The sequence below is a fragment of the Podarcis liolepis genome, assembly GCF_965112155.1.
Source record: "Podarcis liolepis genome assembly, chromosome: 1".
Lineage (NCBI taxonomy): Eukaryota > Metazoa > Chordata > Lepidosauria > Squamata > Lacertidae > Podarcis > Podarcis liolepis.
In genome coordinates, this window is record NC_139554.1 from 93,004,349 (window position 1) to 93,030,840 (window position 26,492).

General features: G+C 42.4%; 1 protein-coding gene and 1 long non-coding RNA gene across 2 annotated transcripts in view; one reads left to right on the forward strand and one right to left on the reverse strand.

Moving 5' to 3' along the window:
• Window positions 1-22,150, reverse strand: part of HEG1 (heart development protein with EGF like domains 1) — a 61,607-nt gene extending 39,457 nt beyond the window's left edge. The window contains exon 1 of the mRNA XM_083488407.1: window positions 21,525-22,150. Coding sequence (XP_083344533.1) covers window positions 21,525-21,807 — 283 coding nt within the window. The 5' untranslated portion in view covers window positions 21,808-22,150. The remainder of the gene's footprint in view (window positions 1-21,524) is intronic.
• On the forward strand, window positions 15,170-18,041 carry LOC310701335. Its single transcript, XR_014523012.1, has 2 exons — window positions 15,170-16,820; window positions 17,183-18,041. It is a non-coding gene; the product is annotated as an uncharacterized lncRNA (long non-coding RNA).
• Window positions 22,151-26,492: the final 4,342 nt, after the last annotated feature.

Genomic DNA, 26,492 nt, shown 5'->3' on the forward strand with positions numbered 1-26,492 from the left:
GTGTCCAGAGTGCTCATATCTGACAGTGTCACACCAACAAATCATGCCCCCAGACAACAAGCTGCTTGCCGGGACCAGTTTGCTCTAGAAATTCAAAAACCTAGCAGGCTGTGCAGCACATGCATTTGTAACTCAATGCCTGGAATGTAATGTAGACTCAAGCAGAAAAAGTTGGGTATGTGTGTGGGCATGCAAAAATTTATGCGCCTTCCATCTCCCCTTCCAAATGTTTTGAGGAACGAGCCATCAGACTTGACTGCTCAGTGACACACTAATGCCTTATCTGGGTGGAATCACATGCTCTTTTGTGATACGGAGGTTCTGGAAAGGGTTGATAGTCCTCCCACACGATTTTCCCTTTAAGGTTGTGTTATGCTTTCTTGCTTGTTCTCTCGCTTGCTTCCACTTTCTCTCTGTGTGTGTCCATGCGCACATATACTGAGATGTAATCAGAATTTTAGAGAGTGGAATCATCAAAACGGTTATCATATTATCTATACCAGCTATGGCCAAACTTGGCCCTCTAGCTGTTTTGGGTCTACAATTCCTATCATCCCTGGCCACTTGTCCTGTTAGCTTGGGATGATGGGAGCTATAGTCCAAAAACAGCTGGAAGGCCAAGTTCGGCCACCACTGATCTATACCAACAGTGAACTCATTCTTTGTAACAGTCTTGGGGTGGCCCTGCTGATGCCTAGTTTGTTGTATTTCTGATTCTATACAAGTGGTACTGATTACCCCTAATTTTAGTTGATGGTTTCTACTGTTGTCTTTAGTTATGGTTGTTTTTAAGATTTGTGATGGATGATCCTCACTGCATTTTATGTATATATAGTCTTAGTAAAGGGTTGGATCCTTCACGCTCTAGATCAAGTGCATGAGAAAGAAATCCTTATCCTACTATTTGTTTATTAAACTTATATTCCCCACCCCCCATCCTGCAAAAGAGGGTAGCAAGCGCACAAGTGATAAAACAATTAGAAACCTAAAAAGTAATTCCAATCTGGATGCAGATCTTATAACATTGAGGAAAGTAAGATAACAAGTAATAGGAAAACTGGTCTTTTGAGATAGATTAGCTAAGAAGAAGTTACAATGGCCTCTTATATAAGTAACTCCCTCTACATAGATGTAAAGTTCAGTTATAAATTCTTTTGTCACATACAAAGCCACTGCCTCCTGATTTGAGCAGAAATGGTATCCATCCTCTCCTCTTGTTAAGATAAATTATTTTAGTTGCAATATGAAATTATCGCACAGCCTTCGGTATCTGTGGCTTTCTTCCCGAGTTATAACTACAACATGTGTTGTGATGATTACCAGACCTGCCTACTATAAATGCTACTTCCTCCTACACATTTGTGATACTGTTATAATGCATCCAGCATAAACAGATTCTGCTTTTAACCCAACTTCTGGGTTTCCACTTTAGCTGTTTGACTGGATTGTGAAGTTCTTAAAACAACACATAATGGATGTGATCTATTTGTATAGCACATTACAATGAACTTCATCATATATATTTTTTACTCTTGCCATTGAATTTACAGCTGCTATTTGTGTTATTTATAAATCAGTCTGGGTTCTGTGCAGTCCAACTCCCCATGAACATCAATAGGAGTATAGCATCTAGATCAAGGGAAGTAATAGTGCCACTGTATTCTGCTCTGGTCAGACCACACCTGGAGTACTGTGTCCAGTTCTGGGCACCACAGTTCAAGAAGGACACTGACAAACTGGAACGTGTCCAGAGGAGGGCAACCAAAATGGTCAAAGGCCTGGAAACGATGCCTTATGAGGAACGGCTAAGGGAGCTGGGCATGTTTAGCCTGGAGAAGAGGAGATTAAGGGGTGATATGATAGCCATGTTCAAATATATAAAAGGATGTCACATAGAGGAGGGAGAAAGGTTGTTTTCTGCTGCTCCAGAGAAGCGGACACGGAGCAATGGATCCAAACTACAAGAAAGAAGATTCCACCTAAACATTAGGAAGAACTTCCTGACAGTAAGAGCTGTTCGACAGTGGAATTTGCTGCCAAGGAGTGTGGTGGAGTCTCCTACTTTGGAGGTCTTTAAGCAGAGGCTTGACAACCATATGTCAGGAGTGCTCTGATGGTGTTTCCTGCTTGGCAGGGGGTTGGACTCGATGGCCCTTGTGGTCTCTTCCAACTCTATGATTCTATGATTCTAACATTTCCTTGGAAGTAAGTTCAAGATAGTTGCCTTTAAATCTATGAGATGTGTTCATTTGTCAGCAGCACCAGCCCTGCCTTTTCTACCATTGCCAATTATGTGGTTGCCCTGCAAGAGATGGTCAAGCAGACAACGATGCCAACAGTTATTTACTTGGCACTTTCAAGGAGCAGGGCCTTTTCTGTGGTCTCCCCTCCACTTTATAAAACTCAGTTCCAGGGGGACATCAGGCAAGCCATGTCACTCAGCTCTTTTAAATGAGCTCTAAAAATGTGCTGTTTTAGAATGGCCTTTGAGGATTAAAATGTGAGACTGGCAGAATGGTTGGGCCATGCATGTCCAATGCTGGTTTCAGCCTATTTTAGTCTGTGTTTAATTGTCTGACTATATTCAGATTCAACAGTTTTACTTTTGTATTTTAATGATTGTTACTAGTGTATTTCAGGGATTGGAAGCCACTTTGTGGGCTGACTGTTCTGAAAAGTGGAATACAAGCCTTTTAAATAAAGTACAGAGATATCTCCCCAAAATTATGTTCCTTATGCACTCCATTTGATTACAGGTTTCGTCCATGCCTCAAACAGCAGGAAGCTCACTAACATTACCATACGACTTAAATCTTTATTTTCACAGAGGTCAAAGGCACAGAGACTCTGAATCCTCTCGCTCCATTTCTGCAAAGGGCAGCCACTAAGACTTGTTGAGGCCTGACCCTACTTAACTTGTATAGTCTGATAAGCTCACAACTCAAATCCTGTTCCTGCTCAATTTGATAGCAAAGCTCAAATTAACTCCCATAAGTGAGACACCTAAAAAGGGGGATTACCAAATGGAAGTATTGGAATGTGGCAGCTGTTAAATGAAAATATTATAAACATTTTAGGAACTTTAAACCCAACATTGTAGGGTTTTAAAAAGAAAGAAAGATGGCTACCTTTTCTAAATTTCTCAGACTCTATGAAATCAATGTATAACAGGCCAGATAGGCTTAATTTATGAGTTAATTATATATACCCCTTTGGTATTGCATGCATCCCTGTTCTATTAACTTATTTATGGCATCTGCTGACAAAGGAAACTGTATTTTTCATTTCTGTGTATACAGTATTATTATTATTTTTTAAATGCATATCTGATCTGTAACAGAATACTTTGTATTGGTACAATCATATTATTTTTATTTGCCCCTTCATTTCCCCACCCTTTCCTTTTGTGTGTATTTGTTACTACATCGGGAAAATGAAACAAAACGTTTTTGAAACATTTCTGGGCAGAATATAAAGGCTAACTGGAAGACTTGCAGAAGGGAATTAGAGAAAAGTGTTTGCTTTTCAGCTAGGATGCCAGGATAAGCAACTCTGCTGGGTAGAGAAACGAAGTCCTGAGTTCTGATTTATTCAAATTTTGAATGGCTGAATACTTCAGAGTTCGTCTTCTGCAGTTATCCTTTCAAAACACATTTACAAATTAAACATTCAGAGACAAAAAGTGGAAAATTATATCGCTCAATAGGTTAAAGATAATCAGCTCCTTCCCCACAATTTGTCCTTGGTAGATTCCACCCTTCAACGGCTATAAAAGTGTATGTGTGTATGGATTGGGGGACACAATCCACCATAAATGTGCTGTTTACACAGCATTATATTTTCAACATTATGATGCACATGGAATTTGATCAGCAATCTTATTGAATAAAAAAAGGGATTATTCATTTACTTAGGTTTCTATTCCTCTCCATTGCTGTGTTTTAACAAACTGAAAACATAGAAAACCAGTTAAAATGAAATAAAATTTAACCATATCGGAACCATATCAACAAGACACACATGAGGTGATTGTGAGGCTATGTAAGCAAGGCCTGCCTACCCATCAGCTAAATATTTAGCAAAATTGGGAAATGGCCTGATCAGGATATCATCCCATGTACTGTCAGTCATACATTAGTAGCTGAGTAAGACCTCTTCACAAGCTTGCCTAATATACAGTCAATAGAGAGTATGGTTGGTATTTTGGCTCACTCACACTTTAAATTTAAACCTCCCTAGTTTACAAGTTTCATAGCTGTAGAGGGTCACCGAGAGTCACTCTACGCAACTTTGTTCCCTTCATTTGCTATTTATTACATTCCCCCCCCTCCTCAGGACAGTGTACATGGTCTCTCCCACCCCAATCAACGCTTTACCCTCACAATAGCCCTATGAGGTAGTTTAGAGAAAGTGACTGTCCCAAAGGTATCCGCTGAGCATCATTTATGAATACAATTTATACTTGGATCTTCCTAAACTATATCCAGTACTCTAGCTTATGTACTGATTCAAGGGCAGAGAATGGGTGGGGTGGGGTAGGGGGGCATCACACATCTCCAGCAGGAACCATGTCTGTTCTTCTGGCCCTCAATCTTTGTGGTCTCTGAAATGAGAGGAGCATGTTGTACTTAATGCAAATGCCATGCTCTGAAGTGGTTGGTTACTCCCTTCCCTAGAAAGGGTGCCTTCTAAGTAAAGGAGCATCTGGCAACCTTAAAGCTAAAAAGATATGTTATGTGTTCTTCATCTTTCTGGAAATTAAACCGCACTGAACAAAAAGAAAATCTCATGAGAAAAGTAAAAGAAACTGTAAAAGTAATGTTTGCAATCTGGCAAAATCCACAGTAAGTCTTCACACGAGAGAGAGAGAGAGAGAGAGAGAGAGAGAGAGAGAGAGTCACAGAAGAAAATCTGTATTCCCTTGTTCCTCAGTCTGTGTAAGAAACCTTTAGCAGTAAGGTTTAGGCTGAAAAGAATAATAAAGAAGACAGTCGGCCTCTCCGGCTTCATGGGGTGGCAGCACACACTTTAGCAGCCCACTCCTTTATCAGCTACTAGGAAAGCAGCTCTCTGGACTGTGTTTTTCAAACACTGCTGCGGATGTAATGATTATGGGTGGAGGCCGTTTTGGAGCCAAGCGAGTTTGTGCTGTGCGAACAAAAGCTTCGGTCCTAAATCTGGACTCTTTCAGTTTCCTTCCGTGTTCTTTCCCTGAAAGGAGCAGCACTGAGGAAAATCCTCAAAGCAGAAAACCAATTCTACAGCGTCCTCAGCATGTGGAGAATATTCCTTAAAAAGGGTGCACTGTTTTCTCTGATAAGCAGGGGAATGCAATTAACCCTTTCCTTAGTGGGACAGGCAACCTGTTCAGCACAGAGGGAAACAATGGAAACCACATGGACAGACTACATACAAGTACCACTATTTTTTTAATAAGCTGCACCAGCGTGGTCTCATGCAGGCCACACTCTGGCACGTGCGCAGCCACAGCACATTTATTTCACATTATTTGTAAACCTTGAATATTGAGCAACCGGCACCAAGCCCAGTGTAATAGGCTTTGAAATTCTGGGAATGTAATTATTTTGTCATTTGTTTTGGTTTCTGAGGACAGGTTCACACTTAGAGAGCTGCCACACACATGCCTTGGGAGTACACACAGGCCACTGGGAAGATCACAGGAAGCACTGGTGCCTTTTGTGAGAATCTGTGGTTCCATTTGGGCATATAAATGTGGCACCTGCAATCTGCTTGACTGTAGCATCCTAAAATCAACAATAGTGCTGCATGTTTTTTTTTACAGGTGGCATTTATCAAAATATATACAAATCTGTTTTGGTATTGCATTTGTTGAATTACATGCAGTTTTCTCTGCATAATACTCTATACTTCTTATTGACAATCCACATTCCTATTTACTTATGCAGATCACTTCATTTGGAATGTCTCTCCATTTTGTTCCTACTGTGTTCTATACTAGGAAAACAAGCAAGGACAGGACGCCAATGCCAGATAAATCCAAGTAGGTCTCACAGCCCACCACAGAAAGAGAGAGAGAAAATTACCACAGACTGGAAACTGGTTTAAATGCACAGAAGAAGAGGAAAGCCTATTAAAAGGGCTAGCTTCCATGCATTAAGAACTCATAATGATCCAATGCACCTCTAAGGAATTATTAATTATTAATTATTAATATGATTATGTTCTAAGTCTACAAAAATTAAAAAGTAAGGTTGCCAATCCATTATTATTTCTTTTTGAATAATACTTGAAAGAGGGACTCTCCGTGTTTTGTGAATGCTAAAAAATGTTCAGTATGAGACCAACATAAGGGCTGTGTTGGTTTTTGGGCATAGTCTCAATCTACAGCAATATTTTTTCTGCTAACAGACTCCTTTCTATTCAGAATCATCAGTAGGCATTGGTTCGTTATAAGTATTGTTTTCTGGTGCATAATGAACACCAAGGCATCTTTCTATAAATTCTGCATATGATTTTGCTTTATTGACGTGCTTTTCAGCTTATCTTCTTGACAGTGCTCAAGATTAGCAAAATTCATTTTGGTATAAATGGATTTTCTTGCTTGTTTAAAATGTTACCCCACCCAGTATCTATATTCCCATTTGGAATTCTCTTGTGAACTCTTTCTTTTCCTGGTAAAACAGAATTGATGCTTTGGGCTTTAATAACAATAAGAAGAAGAACCACAGCCACCACAACAACCGAGGAATAATGTGGATGAGTAGGAATTATGAGAGAGACAGAGAGAGAGAGAAAAAAAGAGAGAGAGAGAGAGAGACCCTATTTTGTCACCATTTCAACTTCTACTCATTTCTGATGGCAACATCATTGGAGTCTGTCAGGCAGCTCAGAGAGGAAGTTGACTGGCAAGAGTCCACCGGTGCAGAGTTGCTAGGTCACTGGAACAATAAAATGGCAAGAAAAAAAACATCCTGGCTGCAAAAGGGGCCAGCCGGGAGTATAAAAGGGCGGGTGGAGGCAGGGGGCACGGGGAAACACAATGAAAACCATGGCAGCTCCCTGAGTGTGTGGAGAACAGGTTGACTGGGATGAAATATAGTTTCAGGCCTGAGTGATCAGAACATTGCCTGGCAGAGCCTTTGCTGGGTTAATTTTATAGCACATCAGATTTGGATAACTGTAAGGAAATGTCCTTAGCTACCAAAGCGTGCCTTTAGAGTAGGCACGAGGAGGCCATGGAAACTGGATTGTTTTCCATATATGAAGATTTTCATTGTCATCCAAATGCCAAACATGTCATGTTAAGCTAGGGCTCAGATATTCTGCTAGACAGTAATCAGGAAACGTCTACATTCTTATATAACCTGCAACCCACAGGAAAGCTGCAATTAAACAGGAACAGAGCTGAACAATAACACGGACAAAAATCTTTCAACCATTTATAGGATCGGCCAAACGACATGCCAGAGCTGTTCCACATTTTTGACATTTCTGAGTTCAGATTTGGGGTGATAACCCTGTAATTTTTATTAGGGTTTGGTGTCTTAAAACTGATAGCTGAGTGCAATTATTAGCACTTTAACCTAAGAATGACATACTAGTACAACCTGCAACAAAATGCTGCAGTGTGAAGTGTTCCTGTTCAGTGTGCTGGCCAGCCAGCCAACCAGCCAGAGGATACTCCATTCCTTTTGGCCCTCCTTGCCCTACCTGCTAGAACAGACACCTGGAATTATGTGGTCACTGAGAATGCTCAGTCCTCACTGGGCTGTTTGGGGTATTAGTTTTCGGTCTCTGAGAGAGAGAGAGAGAGAGAGAGAGAGAGAGAGAGTAAAACCAATAGGTTTTTTTTAACTTCTTGACATCATTGGATCCCCCATGCATCCTGATATCTCCCCCTCTTGTTTCTGGGCCTCAATTTTGGCTACAATCCTGTCAGCGCTCACCAGCAAAGTCTGCTATTAAAAGGAGTGCTAACATACCGAATGAATAAAGGAGCATTTAGGGCTACCTATGATGGTTCAGCCTGGGCTAGACTCCATGGCAGATGTATTTTATTTATTTTTACTTGTAATTATTGCTATTAACTCCACCTCCCCTTTCCAAGTCTCAGGAGGAGTTTATCCCATTGTGCTCAGCTTGGGAGTCCGTGGAAGTGCTTCCGTGTGCTCTAAAGCCCAGGACCATATGAGAGGCCACTCCATCATTCCACACACACCCCTCCAAGTTCTCTGAGTTGCACAGAAGACTCTGAAAAAGGTAGGGACAAAACACGGCTGGCAAACCCAAGCCCAAATGTGTGGATGATTCCTGCTTCTGTATAGCCTCTGTATCCAACTAGTGAAGCACGACCCAAGGCTTGTGCCTTTGCAGTGATAAGAGTGCTCATTTTCCTTGCTCCACAAAAATAACCATTGGCTTGCAACCTGACATTTTTGGGTGAACTTCTGCCTCCCTCATTTGGGATCTGGGTGTCGTTAAGAGCCTGGCTTCACAGAAGTTAACGGCAGGCTCCTACCGACTTTGAGCAAAGCTGGGATTTCAGCCAGGAAGTTAGAAGCAGAGCTAAGAATAGCCTTCAGATCCCAATCCTGCACTTTAAACCCTAATAATACCCACCTTCCTCGTCTTAATATGCACTTGGAAAGACCATCGTGAGGCCACTAAGTCTGAGAGACAGGGTCGGGTGTCACCCTTTGTTTATCATGGTCTTCCTGGGGTCCTGCTTCTTCCCATACCACAGAATTTAGCAATGCCAGACCGCAACAAATGCCTGTTGTGGCTGAAGCAGGTGGGAAATCCAGATACATGGTACTCAAAGCTACTCTGCCCACTAAGCAAGGCCTTATGTGCTTTTTAAACCCTGTTAGCTCTACCCCCACCACAGCAGCTTCAGAAGCAACAGGCCCCGAGCTGTATGTATGTAACAAATTGTTGTTTTTTGCTCGGCTGAATTTTAAGTGAAGATGACAAACAGGCAAGGCACAAATTTCTGCCCTGATAACTCTCCTAGAGATTGCAATGAACCAGGCCTTGGTTTACTTCAAGACCAGGTAGTTTGAGCTAAGAGAAGGTGACTGGCCGAAGGTGACCCAGCAAGTCTTGTGGATGAGTAGGGATTCAAACCCAGTCCTCCCAGATCCTTGTCCAATATTATAAACACTACACCGTACTGTCTCACACCACATGTTTAGGTCAAACTATATGGTTGCATACCATCTGGGGGAAGTTGCAAGTTTCTGACAGGCTTATTTGCTTGAGAAATCAAGAACTGCATATGGTAGGGAAATGGAAACATACTCCATAATCTTTTAAGGACATACTAAAGGTTACAGGACAGCCCTTCTCTTGCAACATTAGCCTGACAGGAACTGCCTGTCCCCTTGCAAATACACTTCCAGGAGAGGAAAGCATTTGCAATAGATAAAAAAAATAAAAATGCAGAGAACAGTCTTAACTCTTCCCCTGCTAGCCCATACTCAACGGTGTTTACGTCTGAAATACAGACCTGAAACAGCGTAGTAAATTGGTGTGTGGAAGGGGGAGTTTCAAAAGAAAAATGGCTGGCAAGAGAAGAGTAAAGCTGCTTCTCTGTTACAAATCACCCCCTCTTGAGCATAAGGTGCAAAGCAGAAGCAGCCACCAAGCCAACCTTACACATGGCTGAAATTTAGTCTGAGCGGGTTTGTTGAGCGAGACCTCCAAACCCACTGCAATTGCACAAGGTGCTTCTGCCAGTATGTGACTGAATCCCTCTCAAATGTAGGAACAGCCTGGAAGTGTCCTGAGTGCCGCAAATGCATCAGGAGTGAGCAAGGTGTACCACACTGGAGGTGTCTGTAAGGTAAGCTTAATTAAACACCCTGCAGATGAAGGTTACATAAAGAGGCAAGCAAATACAATGCAAAGGTCTATCAAAAGGAACAGAGCGATTCTGTGGTTTGGTGTTTTGTTCTTTTAGAAAAAGGTCAGCTAAGGAAACAATTCTGTGGTACTTAAAAAAAAAAAAAGGTCAGCTAAGTGAATTAGTCAAAGGGCAATTAACTAAGAGAAAGCCATCATGAAAATGATCTTTGCACGAAATAACCAGATTTTGTAGTTGAGCAAGCATTGCATTTTTTTCCCAGCACAGTGCTGCGCTGCACAGATGTAGCCAGTCTGTAGGCACTTGATCTAATTCAGCCTCGTAAAGTCCAATAGGTCTTAGCTAGGCTGGAAGGGGAGGCTTCCTGATTTAAGTGGTCCTCAGGGCATGAGGCGCCAGCCGGGAGCATTCCACCTTCTTTACCTTACCTCCTCCTTCCTTGGAAGGGCATCCCGTTCCCCACAGCTCACAGAGAGCGGAACTCCCAAGCCCAGGCCCCTCCTAGGCACATCCTTCCAGTGCATTGTCTCAGAAGGGTGTAGCTGCTTCAGTCTGAACTGCACTTGGATCTCTCGACACCCTATAATTTTCACCTCTTCCCCCTTGACACGAACCATCTTGCCTACTGGCATAAAGGAAAGAGAAGATGGCCAGGGGGGTGGGGAGCTGCAAATTTTGGGTAGGCTTTTCCTTTCCTAATCAAAGCCCCACCAGTTACATTTCAGTATTGAGCTCAAAAGCCACAAGGCTAGGAGGTATCCAACAGCAAAGGGCTAACATTCCCCCGTGATTTAACATCTGCTGCATTCATCCCCACAAAAGCCACAAGCCATCTTGGCTGGAGTGCGGGGATCACTTTACTCCAAATGAGATTATGGGGCTAGAGGAGGTTTTGTGCTCTGCCAAGCCTCCTTCCCCCAACAAGCTGCTTTGTGTCGGCTTCCAAGCCACCTAGGCTTCTGCCAAGGAATTCCTGTGCCAACCCTGTGGCTGGCCATGCATCCATGCTCATGTCCTTCTGGACGTCCTCTGCACTTGAGCAAAAGGACCACCTTCTCCCATTCATTTCATCTGTACACCTGTTTGAAAGCTAAAAGATTGTGAGCACCTTGTATTTATCTTAAACGTCCCGTGTAGTTTTTTGATTTTACTGCCTTTCTTCCATGAAGTGCAATATCCAAGGCAGTTAACAGCCTGTCAATAAAAGGCCCATGTAAAAAACCCCCACAACAAACAAACAAAAAAATGAAACAAAACCACAACCCAAACCAATTACTATTATATGAACAGGAATGGGACACCTAGGTTTGTATTTAAAAATAAAAATAAAAGGAGGGAGGAAAAGTCACAAGCAATAAATGAACAGTGAAAGTCTATTCTGAAGTAAGTCCCAGATATATATTTATTTATGCATTGGATTGCAATCAAAATTGCACAAACTGTCCAAAAGGGCACCTGCTGTATGCAGGTGAGGACATTTGAAAGAAGGCCCTCCTCCAATGGGGGTAAGGAAAAGCAACAACAACAACAACAAAAAGGATATAGTGGTGAAATGGAGTGTCCTCCAGGAGACAAAGCTGGCTGAAAAGCTGAGCACTTTTGTTAGGTGGTACAGATAAAAGATCAACATTTTGTTATAGGTCCTGTTTGTACCCCACCCACCTGAAAAAGCAAGGCCAGGGTATAAGCAGATGGTGACCCAAATTTAATTTTTGTGTTTGTTGCAAATATGTGGATACTAATCCTCAGATATGAATTCTAGTTACTTTTTTTTAATTAGCTTTGAAGCATATCTAAATAACGATCTAAATACAAGTCAGTAGGCATGAAAGTGTATCTTTTTCAACTCATTTATGCTGCCACAGAAAATTTGCAGTTAAAAAGAAAGGCATCAGACCAACTCGATTCACCTCTTTATGCTTGCCTGTTTTTCCTCATTATTCCAAGCAGAGATCGCATTTCTTCTTTAAGAACTACTATTTGAAAGAGCCTTTATTTGCTGTGTTATCTGCCAGCCTAACAGTATATCACATCCCACTCTGGATAAATGAGTTGATAATATCCCAAAGAGGACTGAAATGTTTAGCATTTAGCTCTGTAATTTAAGATGGAATCAAGTAACAATGGCTGTTTAAATGCTTGGATCTTTTTCAGGGCTACATTTTCATATGGGCTTGCAGAACCTGCACCAAGGGCAGATTGTCTTTGCAGGTGACAAGCACTAAAACTTCCTAGACACAGATGCAATTATGCCCAGAGTCCACAATAAAACGTAATAAAGTACAGCAACAAATGTAATTAGACTTCATGATGAATTGTGAGCCTTGACTTGCCCATTAAATAGCCAAGGTCTTGACTTCTATGCTGCTTTTTGAAATAACTTTTTTTTTAATGGTTTTGCTTTGTCCATAAGAATTGTGTCCAGTTCCTCTGGAAACTCCTAAAAACCAATGTTCCTCAATTGGACAAACCACTTTGTCTACAGCTTTTCACAATTTAGGCCCACTTCACAAATTGTGAGTGGAGTATGGCCCTCCAGATGTCATTTGACTCTAACTCTCATCAGCCCTCAGCTAATGTGGCCAGTAGTCAGGGATGATGGGAGCAGGAGTCCAATAACTTTGTGTGGTGGGATTGTAAGAAAGTGAAATGCTTCTGGGATATGATATATAATGAAATTAAGAAAATGTTGAAATATACATATACTAAAAAACTGGAAGCTTTTCTACTGGGAATTGTAGGTACAGACATTAACAGACAAGATACTAAGCTTTTCCTATATGCAACAACTGCAGCAAGAATTTTATTAGCACAGAAGTGGAAACAAGAGGAATTACCGACAAAGGAAGAATGGCAACTGAAGTTAATGGAGTATGCAGAACTGGCCAAAATGACGGGAAGAATACGAGAACAGAGGGACCAGAAGTTCCTCAAGGACTGGACTAAATTTGTAAATTATTTGAAAGACAATTGTAGTCAATCAAACACGTTGGTAGGATAGCAAGAAGCTTTTGAAGGAAAGGTATAAAAATCACTGCAGAGAAGAATAATAAAATACGATGCTTTGATGTTTTTGATTTGCAAGCCATGGTTAAGTAGTGAAAATGCAGAAATTTGAAATGAAAGATAGAAAATCACAAGGAAGGTTTGAAGGAAGTCATGGCTCTAAAATGCCAAAATGTATAATGTAAGGGGAGAGATTGTAATGGAAAGCATTACTGTAAAATTAATAAAAATGATATGGCAAAAAAAGCAGTCCAATAACTTTGGGAGATAATAAAGCAAGAATACACAAGGATCTGTGATGGTTGCCTTGGTAGCACTGGAACTTGAAACTCAATGTGGATTTCCAATGCAACGTTAGTCTCCGCTCACTTTTCAGATCTATTTGAAATAATACCCCAGATATACCCTAGGCTGGCCTAGGATATTTTAATTTAATTATGCAGTCAACTCATAGAACATTATTAAATTTAAGTCCCTCTTATCTCCTTGTGAATCATTGACTTGCAGGACATCCTGTTTCATTGTTCAAAAACGATGGATTATCTACATCCCAACAGTGTCAGGGCAGGGCTCTGGGGCAGAGGTCCAGAGCCCCATTCAGCAGAATGAGCAGGACGGCCCCCAAATGAACACAGCTGCCTCATCGCATGTCAAAGAAATATAGACATCTTAAAGCAGGGGGATCCATTAACTTAAATAAAGGCACAGTCCTACACTTACCAGGGCTTTAATTCCCACTGAATTTAATGGGACTTGAGTCTGAATAGACATGTATGGAAATAAACTGTAAGACCATTAAGTCCAGAGTCCAAAATTACCTCATGGTATCCCATGATGCATAGCTCTTCTTCAGGGCAATATTTAATACCCTGGGTAGTTATACACATGTTGGGGGAGGAGAACCTTCAACAGTCATCATTACTTTGGTAGATCACAATGGCCCTTCCTTCTAAAGATTTATATTATAGGGAGAGCCAGTGTGGTGTAGTAGTTAGGAGTGGTAGACTCGTAATCTGGGGAACTGGGTTCGCGTCTCCGCTCTTCCACATGCAGCTGCTGGGTGACCCTGGGCCAGTCACACTTCTTTGAAGTCTCTCAGCCCCACTCACCTCACAGAGTGTTTGTTGTGGGGAGGAAGGGAAAGGAGAATGTTAGCCGCTTTGAGACTCCTTCGGGTAGTGATAAAGCGGGATATCAAATCCAAACTCTTCTTCTTCTTTACCTTATTAGAGGTATAAATAATCTATTCTTTTCAAATAATGTGTCAACTTTGCAACTTTTGCCATCTTTGTCCCTGAATCATTGCCTCATTTTGGCTACAATCCTGGGAACTGTAGTTTCCCCCTCCACAAAGCTACAGTTCCCAGAACCCTTGAACTACAGTTCCCATAATTCTTGGGGAAAGTTAGGTGCTTCAGTGTATGGTGTGTATGTAGACTTTGTCTCCTTCATGTTAGTGCTGTTCCCATCTAGTCTTGCTGCCCTCTTTGCTCCTTGTTGGCTCGCTGAGGCGCCATAGCCACTGGCCCAGAAAAGGCAGAGCGAGGCTTATTTGCCTCAAAATGGATGTTGCTGGATCTTGGAAGCTCAGTTTCAATGAGAGCAGATGTTGGTATATTAAAGATGCCTACGCCACCTGAGGAGAAAACGCTCTCATCTCAAGGGCCATGTGTGTCATTTATACACACAAAAGAAAATACTCCCCCCCCCCCCAGTGCTTCACTCTGAGCTCCCCTCACCCCGCATTTCAGAAGCCTGGATCCGCAGACAAAGTTACAGCCAAACAAGCAACAGCTATTTTAATGGCTCCGCATGTTGAAGTTTTTAGAACTTCCTTTACTCGAGGGAACTGCATTCTTCTAAGATTATATTATTACTTGGGCTGGCTGCCTCAGCAACACAGCCTCTCATTTCCCTTTTGGGTGGGAAAGTTTTTCTCCTTGTCCGTGGACTCTAATTATGATTTCAGCCTGAAGGGTGGATGGGAATGTTCTGAGCGGTGAAAAAAAGCATAGGCTAGCTAGCCATGCCTCGGGGTGAAGCAGGAGGACACGGTGGTTTAGCATCGCACCATTTGAAATATGTCCCTGCATCTTCTTCCCACAAAGTTCACTATGTCATAGATGTGCCTCTTCTGCACCCCTGTACCTAGCTTTAAAGCAGGAATAGGGGAACTTTTTAGGCTGAGGGCCACATTCCCTCATGATCAACCTCCCATGTGTCAGTTGTGTGGGAGGCCAAAAGGAAAAGTGAGAGGGTCAATGGATACAGTAGCTACACCCCTCAAACACAAAAATTAATTTCTATAAACTAGGCAAGCAAGAGACACTCAAGGGCATTTTATAGTCTGACAAAAACCCTCAAGGGTGGCCAAGTGAGGAGTGTAGCCTAGGCAGGAACATGGTTGCCTGGAAAGAGTTTTGAGGGTCACAGAGAGAAGCCCAGAGATTCCCCAGCCCCATTTAAAGGAAACCCATTAATAATTTGCTGCTCTAATCTCCAGATTTTGTATGAATAAGGCATTTCCTCACACTCTCTGGTCTCCTAGTCTTTCCTGAAGCTACCTGATTGTAAACTTATTGTTGGGGTAAAAAAAAAAACAGCACTGTCATCTCTCCCCCTCTCTCCTTCGCCACCTTTCTCTCCTCTTGTTCACTTTATCTTGCCTCTATGCATGCCATACGATATGTATCAGATACAGCAAGTCTGCGCTTCCACATGCAGACAGAGCAAAGTCTGTAGTTTTTGTATCTTTCTAGAGCACAAGTCTGAACGCTTGTGATAAAACAAAAGAGAGGCAAACCTAAAAACGGTGCTGAAAAATAACAGGTAACATTGAGAGAATACCTTGCCTGGTGTATTTTGTTGGGACCCCTTCCGCAGGAGCGTGGAAAGTCTATTTGTTGAGTTATTCTAGTAAGACGTTTGTCCACAGAACCAAGCCCAGCGCATAAATAGAGAGGAAGAAGAATGCCAAGGCAATCACAGCTGCAATCCAAAAATGATTCAGTGGGCCATATGTGACCGCTGTTGTGATAATGAGTAATCATTTGTTTTGTTTATTGCATTTATATCCCTACTTTTTCTCCAAGGAACTCAAGGTGGCACACACTGCTCTACCCCCTTCTCATTTAATCCCCACAACCCTATGAGAGGCAGTGACTGGTCCAAGGTTTCCCAGTGAACTTCATGGCCAAGTGGGTGTTTGAACCCTGGTTTCCCAGGTCCTATTTGCTTGAGAGCTTTCTGCTTCTAGTCGTATAATACCCAAGATACCGTATAAACAAGTGTTAGGGGAAATGCAGTTTATCAACAAATGATAGGGTTTGCGGGCATTTCAGGAAGCAAGAGCAAAATGTCTGCCCATCCGTATGTTGAAAACATGGTTACATTCCAAAATGCCCTAACGGACAGCCCAAAATGTCCTTGCTTAACAATGAGACCGGATATAAATGTTAGAAACAAATAAATCAACTGCACTCATTTATTCATTTTTGAATCTCAAAGGCACAGAAAAAGGTGGAGGGTCCCAGACAAACATTTGTTTCTCATAACCATCTGAGCTAGCCACTTTCCTCTGACTGCTGTCACTGGCTGTCCTCACGATACCCCGTGTAAGATAGGAAATTCTTAATAATCCATCATAACCAAATAGGAACTGAGATATAGAGCCTATCTACTGCATTTCCTAAAGTCACAAAGGGAGGTCTAAGACTGAACCAAGGTCTTTTGAATCCCTGCCCTGTTTCTTATCTACCAGACAATCGTTCCTTCCTTTTAATGTAAATGTCGTTTTCTTTTTTTTTACATTGTTTACAGTTGAGTACTGAAAAAGTGGCACAATGAGGGCAAGACCATCTAGCCCAGCATCCTGTCTCCAATAATGAGCAATGCTGCTTATAGTAAGTCACCGCCTAGGGGCTTGGACAGCATCTAGTAAGCCTGCACATACTAAAGCCTGTAAAAGGTAAAGGTAAAGGGACCCCTGACCATTAGGTCCAGTCATGGCTGACTCTGGGGTTGCGGTGCTCATCTCGCTTTATTGGCCGAGGGAGCCAGCGTACAACTTCTGGGTCATGTGGCCAGCATGACTAAGCTGCTTCTGGCGAACCAGAGCAGCGCACGGAAACGCCATTTATCTTCCCGCTGGAGTGGTACCTATTTATCTACTTGCACTTTGGACGTGCTTTCGAAATGCTAGGTTGGCAGGAGCAGGGACTGAGCAATGGGAGCTCACCCCGTCGCGGGGATTCAAACTGCTGACCTTCTGATCAGCAAGTCCTAGGCTCTGTGGTTTAACCCACAGCGCCACCCACGTCCCCATAAAAGCCTGTAACTACCTCCCAAAGAAACTTGGGAACTGTTTGTTAAGGGTGCTGGAAAATGTGCTTCTGTAAGGCGTAAACTACCATTTCCATGATTCTTTATTTGGGGGGGAGGGTGCTTTTCCAGTCTATAAATGACAATAATTTGACCATGGACAAATATTCAAGTGGACTTTTTTTTGAGAACAGAGGCAAGAGTGGAAGCTTCTCAGAGTCCTCCCCTCAGCTCTGCAGGAGTCAATACTGGTACACATTTCATTTCGGAGCAGGCACCCCGACCTGCTTCGTAACCATTATCACATCTTTAAATGACTTTTGTCTTTTATCCTTGCTGAACATAATCCAGTACATCGCTGCAGTTAACCTTATTGATTTAAATGGGCTTGAACTTAAGTAACTCTGTTCTGATTCCAAAACGCATATTGGGGCCACGTCTTTATAAGACCAACTAAAATGTCACAAAACAGTATGCAAGCTTTGGAGTTCTCCAGAATGCTTCATCAGGTTATATGGTAAACAGAGCAATAATATGGATTTTGGAATTTTTCTTATGGGCCAACAAAGCTACCTATAATTTTTTAATTCTGATTGTGGACACTACACATATTTAATTACTTATATGCACAATTTTTAAAAATAATACACGTTATTTGACGGCATCTTTTTTATATAAAAAATGCTCAAATGCTTTTAGATGCTATTAATTGTTTTTAATGATTTTGGATACTTTTACTTTTTTAAAAAAAGTTTAAAATAAGCTTTTAAATGGTATTGTTTTATCACAAATGTATTTGCCATCAGGGACCTCTTTAGGAGGAAGGGTGTGAGCTAAATGTACAGTAATAAACCATCCATCCATCCAACTGTTTGGTCTATCCCTGGTATCACGACATAAATACTGTATCAAGAAATACCGCCATCATTTCCTTTCATTGTTACAGCTTTAAATAGTTGTTTAAATTTGTTTCATTGGCTTTAAACACCTGAAACAAATTTATTCTGGCCCAACTTTAGACCTCAAAGGCCTATTGAAGGGTGACTATAACAAATACTAGTCAAACAAGGATAATCTCAGTATTATATAACAGCACTGGAGTGGGTCTTTACAGGGGTTGAGTTTACCGCATTCATTTGCCCAAGTCCCGCCAGGGTAGTCTGTATGTTAAAACAGGTTTGTGGATCCCCGGCCAGATCAAGCCTTGAAGAAACAAATGGAAGCTCCATGCTACACGAAGAAAGGCCCATGCAAAAGATGAAAAGGTAGTCCGCTCTAGCAGAAAGGATAATGTACTGGGGTGAATTGTTTCCAGTCTATGGTAAACAGAAATAACGCCATGTGAACCCTAGTCAAAACTAACTTGCCTTTGGATTTGTACATTTTGCAGTTAGCCATAGAAGACCTCTGCTTTAGCACAAGGTTCTGAAGTAATCTCCAGAGCATAGAAAGTAAACCGAATGCCGCAGATCTGCAGCGTATCCTCACCACCCAGAGTCAAATCACAACTCTTGCCCTTGCATCTTTATGATGCCATGTGTACAGTGGCTGGCAGAGATACTGTACTGTACGGTACTGTAGAAAGGAAATTGCAGCATCTCCAATAATTTACACACCCTAGAGCCAGACTTTCTGCATCACCTTAGCAGATGATGAGACACACCAGCTGGGAAAACCTTATGTTACACAACACAACCCTGTGTGTATTCACTTGGAAGGAACTCCCATCTTGTTCAACATTGCTTACTCCCTACTAATTATGGTTAGGACTGCAGCCCAAACCCCTCTAGTCCTTTTCAGATGAGATGCAGTTCTATGCATCCACAGTGGCCAAAGTTTCTATGTATCACAGCATAGGCGCCGACTCCATGGGGCTTGAGGGGGCCCGAGCCCCCTCAAAAATTCGTTTGGGGGGGCTCCGCCCCCCCAATAATCTCCGGCGCCCCTCCAGCAGAGCGCCATCGCCGCCCCTCCCCCAGCCCAAAATGCACAGGGAGGGTCGGGCTGCATGCCTCCTGCCCTCCCTCCCGAGCAAAAGCTCCACCCAATTTCCTTTGGAGCTGATTAATAGGCGCAGCACGCTCTCCCCTATTCGCTCACGAGGAGGCGGCGCCACTTTATTTGCATATTCATGAGCTTATTTATTATTCATGAGCTTTCCCGGGGCCCCCCAATATTTTTTATAAGTCCGCGTCCCTGTATCACAGTATTCACACACTCCAACTGATCCAGCTAGGGGATGCCTGCTCCTTTCATTCCTTCTTCAAGTGCTACTGCCTCTTTCTGGGTTTCAGAATCTCCATATGGCTGGGTGTGGAAAGAGTTGCAAAGAGGGGATGCCTCTGCTGCATGCTTTAAGTTTCTTTTAACGTCTGCACCAGTGTTCAAATGATGGGAGAAGAGATAAGCCCTCTCCTTTATGACATCTGTGAGTCCCAGCCTCTTGTCTCCCTCCAATTTTAGCAAAGAGGACTGGCGGAAAATGTAAAGCCACCCCCCTTGTAATTCAAATCCTGAATTATATATGACTTGAGAATGCTTATTCCTTAAATATATGCTAATCATGCTTTGATAGTCATAAACTTGGGAAAGAAAAGCAGAATCTATTTCATGCCACTCTTGCAATACATACGTCTCAGAAGAGTCTAATTCATATGATTGTGCAATCCTATACATGAGTTCAATAGGGCTTTCTTCCAGGTAAGTGATGGGACCCTGAATCCAGAGATTCAAATGTACCTGGGAGTAAGGTCCCATGAACTCAACGGGGCTTACTACTGAATAAATATGTAAAAGTCTGTGTGTGTTCTAACTATTCAGTTTTTCATTGCTCTTTTCTTGAGCCAGGCTCCTGCTTGCTCTCTTCTACAGTATTATAGAGTTATAGAAATAGCAGGAAATCAAATTAACATTTATCTGCATTTTCTACTTTTGTTTATTTTGCATTCTTTGCATTCATTATCAGCTGCTTTGTGGCAATTATCATAATCAACAACAATAACATTAACTTTCATCATGATCATCCTTTTTTTTAAAAAAAATCCTTCTTGAAAAGACTTTGATCAATTTAATATTAGGAAATGACAGAAAATCATGAACACAAGTGTCCAAACAGTTTATAACTGGCTCAATGTAATTTACAAGTAAAATATTTAACCAAACTCTGCTCCCTACACAAGCCTCCATTCATTCAACTGGAGAAACACTGGTTGTAATGGGGGCGGGGAGAGAACCCTTGTTCAATGAGACAAGGTACATTTACAGTGCCATGCTATGCATCTTTGCTTAGATTGAAGGTCATTCCACCAAGTTCAATAGGACATACTCGTAGATATGTATAGGATTGTATCTTAGCCAATCAAGTTACTACATCAGAACTCTGCAAACTTATTTTACCTATAGACTTCTGTACAGTGTGCTTAAAATAGCCAACTGTTTCTATATACCACCCACCTATCAAGCCCAAATGTATTATTTCTTATTCTTTTCATTCTTCCATTACTTCCAGCAGCTTGTTTTCTGGAAAGCCTGTTATTTATCTTTACTTACTGCAACAGAAGTCTTAACTAGAGGCATAATACATTACTACTAGTAGTAATAATAATATTTGTTTTGGTCTTTAGATATTAATTAATTGTGAACGGGGCAGCTTCTCTCACACAAAATAACCTCGTTAGATCTGCAAATTAAACCCAGTCAAGTTTTGACAGGACAATCCATCATGCCGTTCATTCAGTAGCCGGACTCCCAACGCCTTCTCCCATAGTCAAGTGTCCCAAGCCCTTCTGCCAACGACATGGGGCCACCAGCCCGACCCAAGCGAGGAGCAGAACAGCTTGCAAGTGGCGCTTAAGAAACCTTTCTCTTTGCGCCCCACTTGAACATCCCCCAAAGCCGGATCCCTATAAAGTCCTAAGAGTAGGAGGTTGGAGGGGGGGAGAGAGAAGAGATGGCGAATAACAGAAGTTCTTTTTATTGTTATTGTTTCAAAAACAACAACTCGGTGCTGTCCGACAGAAGTGGCTTTCCTTTGACGCGCAACCCCTGCTGGGACATGGGTGGGAATGATCACCGGACTAGAGCTCCTTTTTTTGCTAAAGGGAAAACTGGTGGTGGCGATGCTGAGGGGGTGGCAGAGAGGCAGAAATCGGCCGGCTGGCATGTTCCTTCTAATCCGTCTACAGGAATCCTCTACGCACCACCACCCCCGTCCAAGGCGGGATGAAATGTGCCGGATGAAGCTAAGCCCCCCCCGGAGTAGCAGCTGCTGTGGCGGTGGGCGGGCGGGCGGGCGGACACACACACATCCCCCCCGAGCTTCCCTCTCTCCGCTTCTCGCTCTCTTACTCACCCAGGTCTCCAGCGCCGACAGATGCCGCGGAAGGTTCCGGGCTCTCCTTTGCCCTGCGAAGCAGCAAGGAAGCAGCCGAGAAAGAGGAGTCCTCCTGGGGAGGGGTAGATCCCCGCGGCCCCGTCGTGGCGAAACGGGAGCGATCGGTGGTGGAGGAAGAGGAGGAGGAAGGAGAGGAGGAGGAGGACGGGGAGGCGAGGGGGAAAGATCCCACAAAGAGATGCAGTCCCACGAGCAGGAGGAGGCAGAATTGATGGATCAGAAAAGTGCACGTTGCTGGCATGATGCTCGGGGCTTCACATGCCCGGTGGTGAATAATAATAATAACAATAACAATAATTAATAATAATTGCTGTAAGCACCATGCTCAGTGGGCGGGGAGGCAAAGGGAGCCCGAGCAAAGGAAAGGAGCCGCCTCTACTCTCGGAGTTCCCCGGGTCCGTGGCGAAGCCGCTGGATCAAGGGATTTCATCGTGGAGGCGCGGCTGATCTGGGAGGCAGAAGAGAGCAGCCCCAGCCGAGTGGCTCACAGCCGCATGCGAACTGCACGGAGCCTGAAAGTAAAAGCACACAAGGGCAAGGCTCCTCCTAGAAGCTGACATCACCGGGCGATGCTGCTCCCCTCCCTCCCTCCGTCCTCCGCCCCCAGCGCGCCGCCCGCCTTCATCTCCCCCACCCTTGCAGGCGGCTCGGGTGGTTCTCTCCACAGCTATGGTCCTAGCCGGAGATTCAAAAGGACAGAGGGCATCCGTAGACCAAACTTTTTTCGGGGGGGGGGGAGCAGGCGGGGTTTCCGGATTATCAAAATCATTAGGGAACTTCCACATCACCTAGAAAGCTGGTATGGAGGAGCACAACAGGCCCAAGACCCTGGATATTTTTTTCCCCCAAAGCAAAAGCCTGAAAACAGGAAATTTTAACTTAGGACAGGAAGCTTCCTGCTGAACAGAAGCCCCATCACAGAATCTGCCCAGGCAATCAGTGGGGTGTAATGCTGACCCGGGGAATTTCCCCTGACCCTTCACACACACAAGCCTTGCATGAAGAGGGGTATCCAGTAGCAGTCTGGAAAGCTGTTTGTTGTGGGGGTGGTGTTGGGTGTTCCTTAGTTCATGGAAGAGGCGGGGATTGAGCAATTTGTGGCATCTAGGCAATGTGGATTGCAAAGGGCAGGGTCTGGGCAGGTAAGGACCCTGATATGTGGAAAGAGGACCTGTCAGAAGTTCACATGGTGATAAGTATCTTCAGGTGCTCTTCAGCATGGCAATGAAGCTGCTTTTTGCACTGTCGAATGTAAAACCTGCATTCAATTTATTTTTATAAATGAACCATAAATACAAGACACATGCGTAAAGACACAGACGGCACAATTCTAGATAGCCATGGAAAAGCATTTTGTCAGCTCCTTCAGCCAAGTGACTGGCTGCAGTAAAAAAAACCTTCCCCAAGCAGTTCTGGCTGAATAAGTATATCCCTGCCCCAGACAGGTGCTGTAGCTGTCTAGGATTCCATCCAAAATCTTTATAAGCTAAAAACACATTGCATTACAAATTATGGCACCACATAAATGATTAAAGTGACCTTACAACATGTGTATATTTTTAAAGAAAAAAACTTCAAACTATTGATCTGCTTTTCATCAAATTTATACTCCTCATTCATTCCAGCAATAAATAAAACTTACTTCTGCTGGTAATTATTTATTGCCTGTCTTCTTTTATCCCAAACTTTTATTTCACAATTGTTCCATTCTGTTTTCTATCTCACATTTACAACATTGAGGGGAGGGGAGAGAGCAGGACTCTTGCCAGCTTGGGAGGAGAAAGAGGTGGTGGAGGTTGCATTAGGGGAAGTCCTTATAGTTTAGTGGTACAGTATCTGCCCAGTAGTGATGTATGGAAGTGAGAGCTGGACCATAAAGAAGGCTGATCGCCGAAGAATTGATGCTTTTGAATTATGGTGCTGGAGGAAACTCTTGAGAGTCCAATGGACTGCAAGAAGATCAAACCTATCCATTCTTAAGGAAATCAGCCCTGAATGCTCACTGGAAGGACAGATCCTGAAGCTGAGGCTCCAATACTTTGGCCACCTCATGAGAAGAGAAGACTCCCTGGAAAAGACCCTGATGTTGCGAAAGATGGAGGGCACAAGGAGAAGGAGACGACAGAGGATGAGATGGTTGGACAGTGTTCTCAAAGCTACCAGCATGAGTTTGACCAAACTGTGGGAGGCAGTGAAAGACAGGAGTGCCTGGCATGCTCTGGTCCAGGGGGTCACGAAGAGTTGGACACGACTAAACGACTAAACAACAACAACATCTGCTTTGCATGCAGGAGGGTCCCAGGTTCAATCCCTGGTATCTCCAGGTAGACAATCCTCATGAGCCAATGGTCTGACTCTCCATGGCATTCTACTATCCTGCCCAATGCAGTGAGATTCCATTGCAAAGACACCATTACTATCATCCTCCATACCCAAGCTAAGAGATTTAGCTTGCTTATGTTTCTTTGTAGTAGTTGGTCATGCTACTAAGCAAGATGCATGGCAAAAACACAAAGTCACTTGAAAAAAGCTTTAGATGTTGCATCTAACTTTACAGTATTGTATTGGAAACCAATGCAAGGTAAGCTGTGATATCTTTATAGCACTACTACTGTTGCTCCAGAACTACTTTACCTTATAGAGCTCACAGCAATAAAATAATTCTTGGCACTTGTATAGTGCTTGCAGAGCTTCACAGCCGTTATCTCAGTGATCCTTATATCAACATACAATGGCTTGGCATTAAAATCCTTTCATTGCAAATGGAAACTTGAGGCTGAGAGAACACCCAGCTGCCTATGGCCCCCTAATTTATGGATTGGCAAATCCAGTTCTTCACATTTCCACATCAGTTTAGATTTATTTTTATAAAAGTTCTCATGAAGAATTATCAGTAGTTTAGAATATATTTCTCCTAATACAGTACACACATTTTTATATGTGGTTTTGCCCAATATTGCATACTTTTTCATGTTGTGCACACTTTCCCCTAGTATATGCATTTATGTACACATTATTTGTGGTTGGAGGATTTTAAAACAAAATTTTGGAGGATAAGTATGTTTCAGTTTGCATGTTGTTTTGGGAATGAGATAGGTTCCCCATTCATGAGAATTAAATCTATTTTCTCCCTCATCTTTACTCTAAATAATTTGTTGCCAAGGTGGAACTGAAACAGGCTCATATTATTAACATCTGTGCTGCCCTAGATGCATGAATAATACTACAATCACTAGAAAACAATTCTAGTTCATTCCCATCTTTTATTTTGCATGGTCATCACTGCCAGGCATCGTAGCACCACGAAGTTTCTTTTATTTAAGGTTAGCAGCTTACATGGCTTCTCAAAATTGGAATCATTTTCCAAAACTCGCCCCTAACTTTTTTACTTTCTGCCTGCCATGTTGTCATTTTACCCTTGCAACCTGGATTACCATGTAAAATCACCCACCTGCAACAATAACTTGAACTCTTTCCAAGAGGACAAACCAGATTGAAAGGAAGAAACTGCATGGATGAATTGGCATACAGTCAATCAATTGAATTGCATGTAGAGTTTTCAGGAGATAAGTAAATAGGTATTTTTGAGGTTATTGGCACAGGAACATATAAGACTTCAGTGTGCCAAACACATAGCCAATGAAAGTAATAATTTCAGAGAAATATGTATGTATATCTTTGAAAGGAAACGAACAAGAGAGAAGAATGAAGCAGATTTAAAGAGCAGGAATTCAAATAGCTTTTTATCATTGTTAACTTCTTAAACATTTGTCATCCTATACCACTGTAGTGTTAATTACTGAAAATATCCAAGGAATTCTTAAGTTTATCCTCTCAACAACTTTGTGAGGTAGGTTAGTTTGAGAAAGAGTGGCTATTGCAAGATCATCCAGCCTTCCTGTCTGAGTGGGGATTTGAATCCAGATTTCCCAGGTCCTAATTCAAAACCTTAACCACTGACTCCACCACACTGGTTTGGGCATTATGAAAGGCATATCACTATCTTGGAAAAGACCTTAGCTTTGGGACCAATGTAATCTGCTCTTGAATTTATGCTTACATCCCAAACGCAGAGCATCACTATTAGGAAGTGATGTCACCTGTAGCACAAATGTGCTTTGAATGGTCCACATGATTAAGAAAACAACATTGCTTTAAATTTGATGCAATCATTTCTTGCAAGCAGAATGACACAAATATCTTAAGCATAAAATTCTGCAACGTACCATTCATCTCAGCTGAATAACTGTAGTATGAAACATGGTAGCAAAATCACCATTCCTCCCTTCTGCCATCAACATTTTGCTTCTGCATAGAACACATTCTGAAAAAGAAACAATGAATTGCCCTAAGATCTAAGGGAGGGGAAGTATATATTTCATTCATACATGCCACTTATTCATCCTTTGCAATTTGTGGAAGATTAAGTTTAAATCAAAACACACCACTCACCCACATTTGCAGTTGACAAGCATCAAACAAGTTTAATAGTTCTCCAGCGAAGACTCCAAATATGGAATAATGATAAAATTGGCAACTGAATTAATTAGACACAGTATCTTATTATCTTACATGTGAGAGTGATTATTTAAGCAAGTGAAAGAAAAGTAAAAAGCAAGTAAAAGCAGAAGCCGAATTATTTGGCAGGGGTGGAATTACAGAAGTTTGTGTAGAATATTTTTGAATTAGCTGGCAAGACTGGCTTTTCTTCCATTAGAAGCAAAGTGGGAATGCAAATAAAGTGAGCTAATAAAATGAGGTGCTGTTGCTGAGTTGTAGTGTGGGGGTGGGGGAAGCATAGCAAACGCTTCCAAGTTCAATCCCTGGAATATGCAAGTAGCGCTGTGAAAAGCTCCATCCCAAAATCCCATGGAGCAGCTGCCAGTCACTACAGACAATATTGTGCAAGAATTACTCAATAATGAG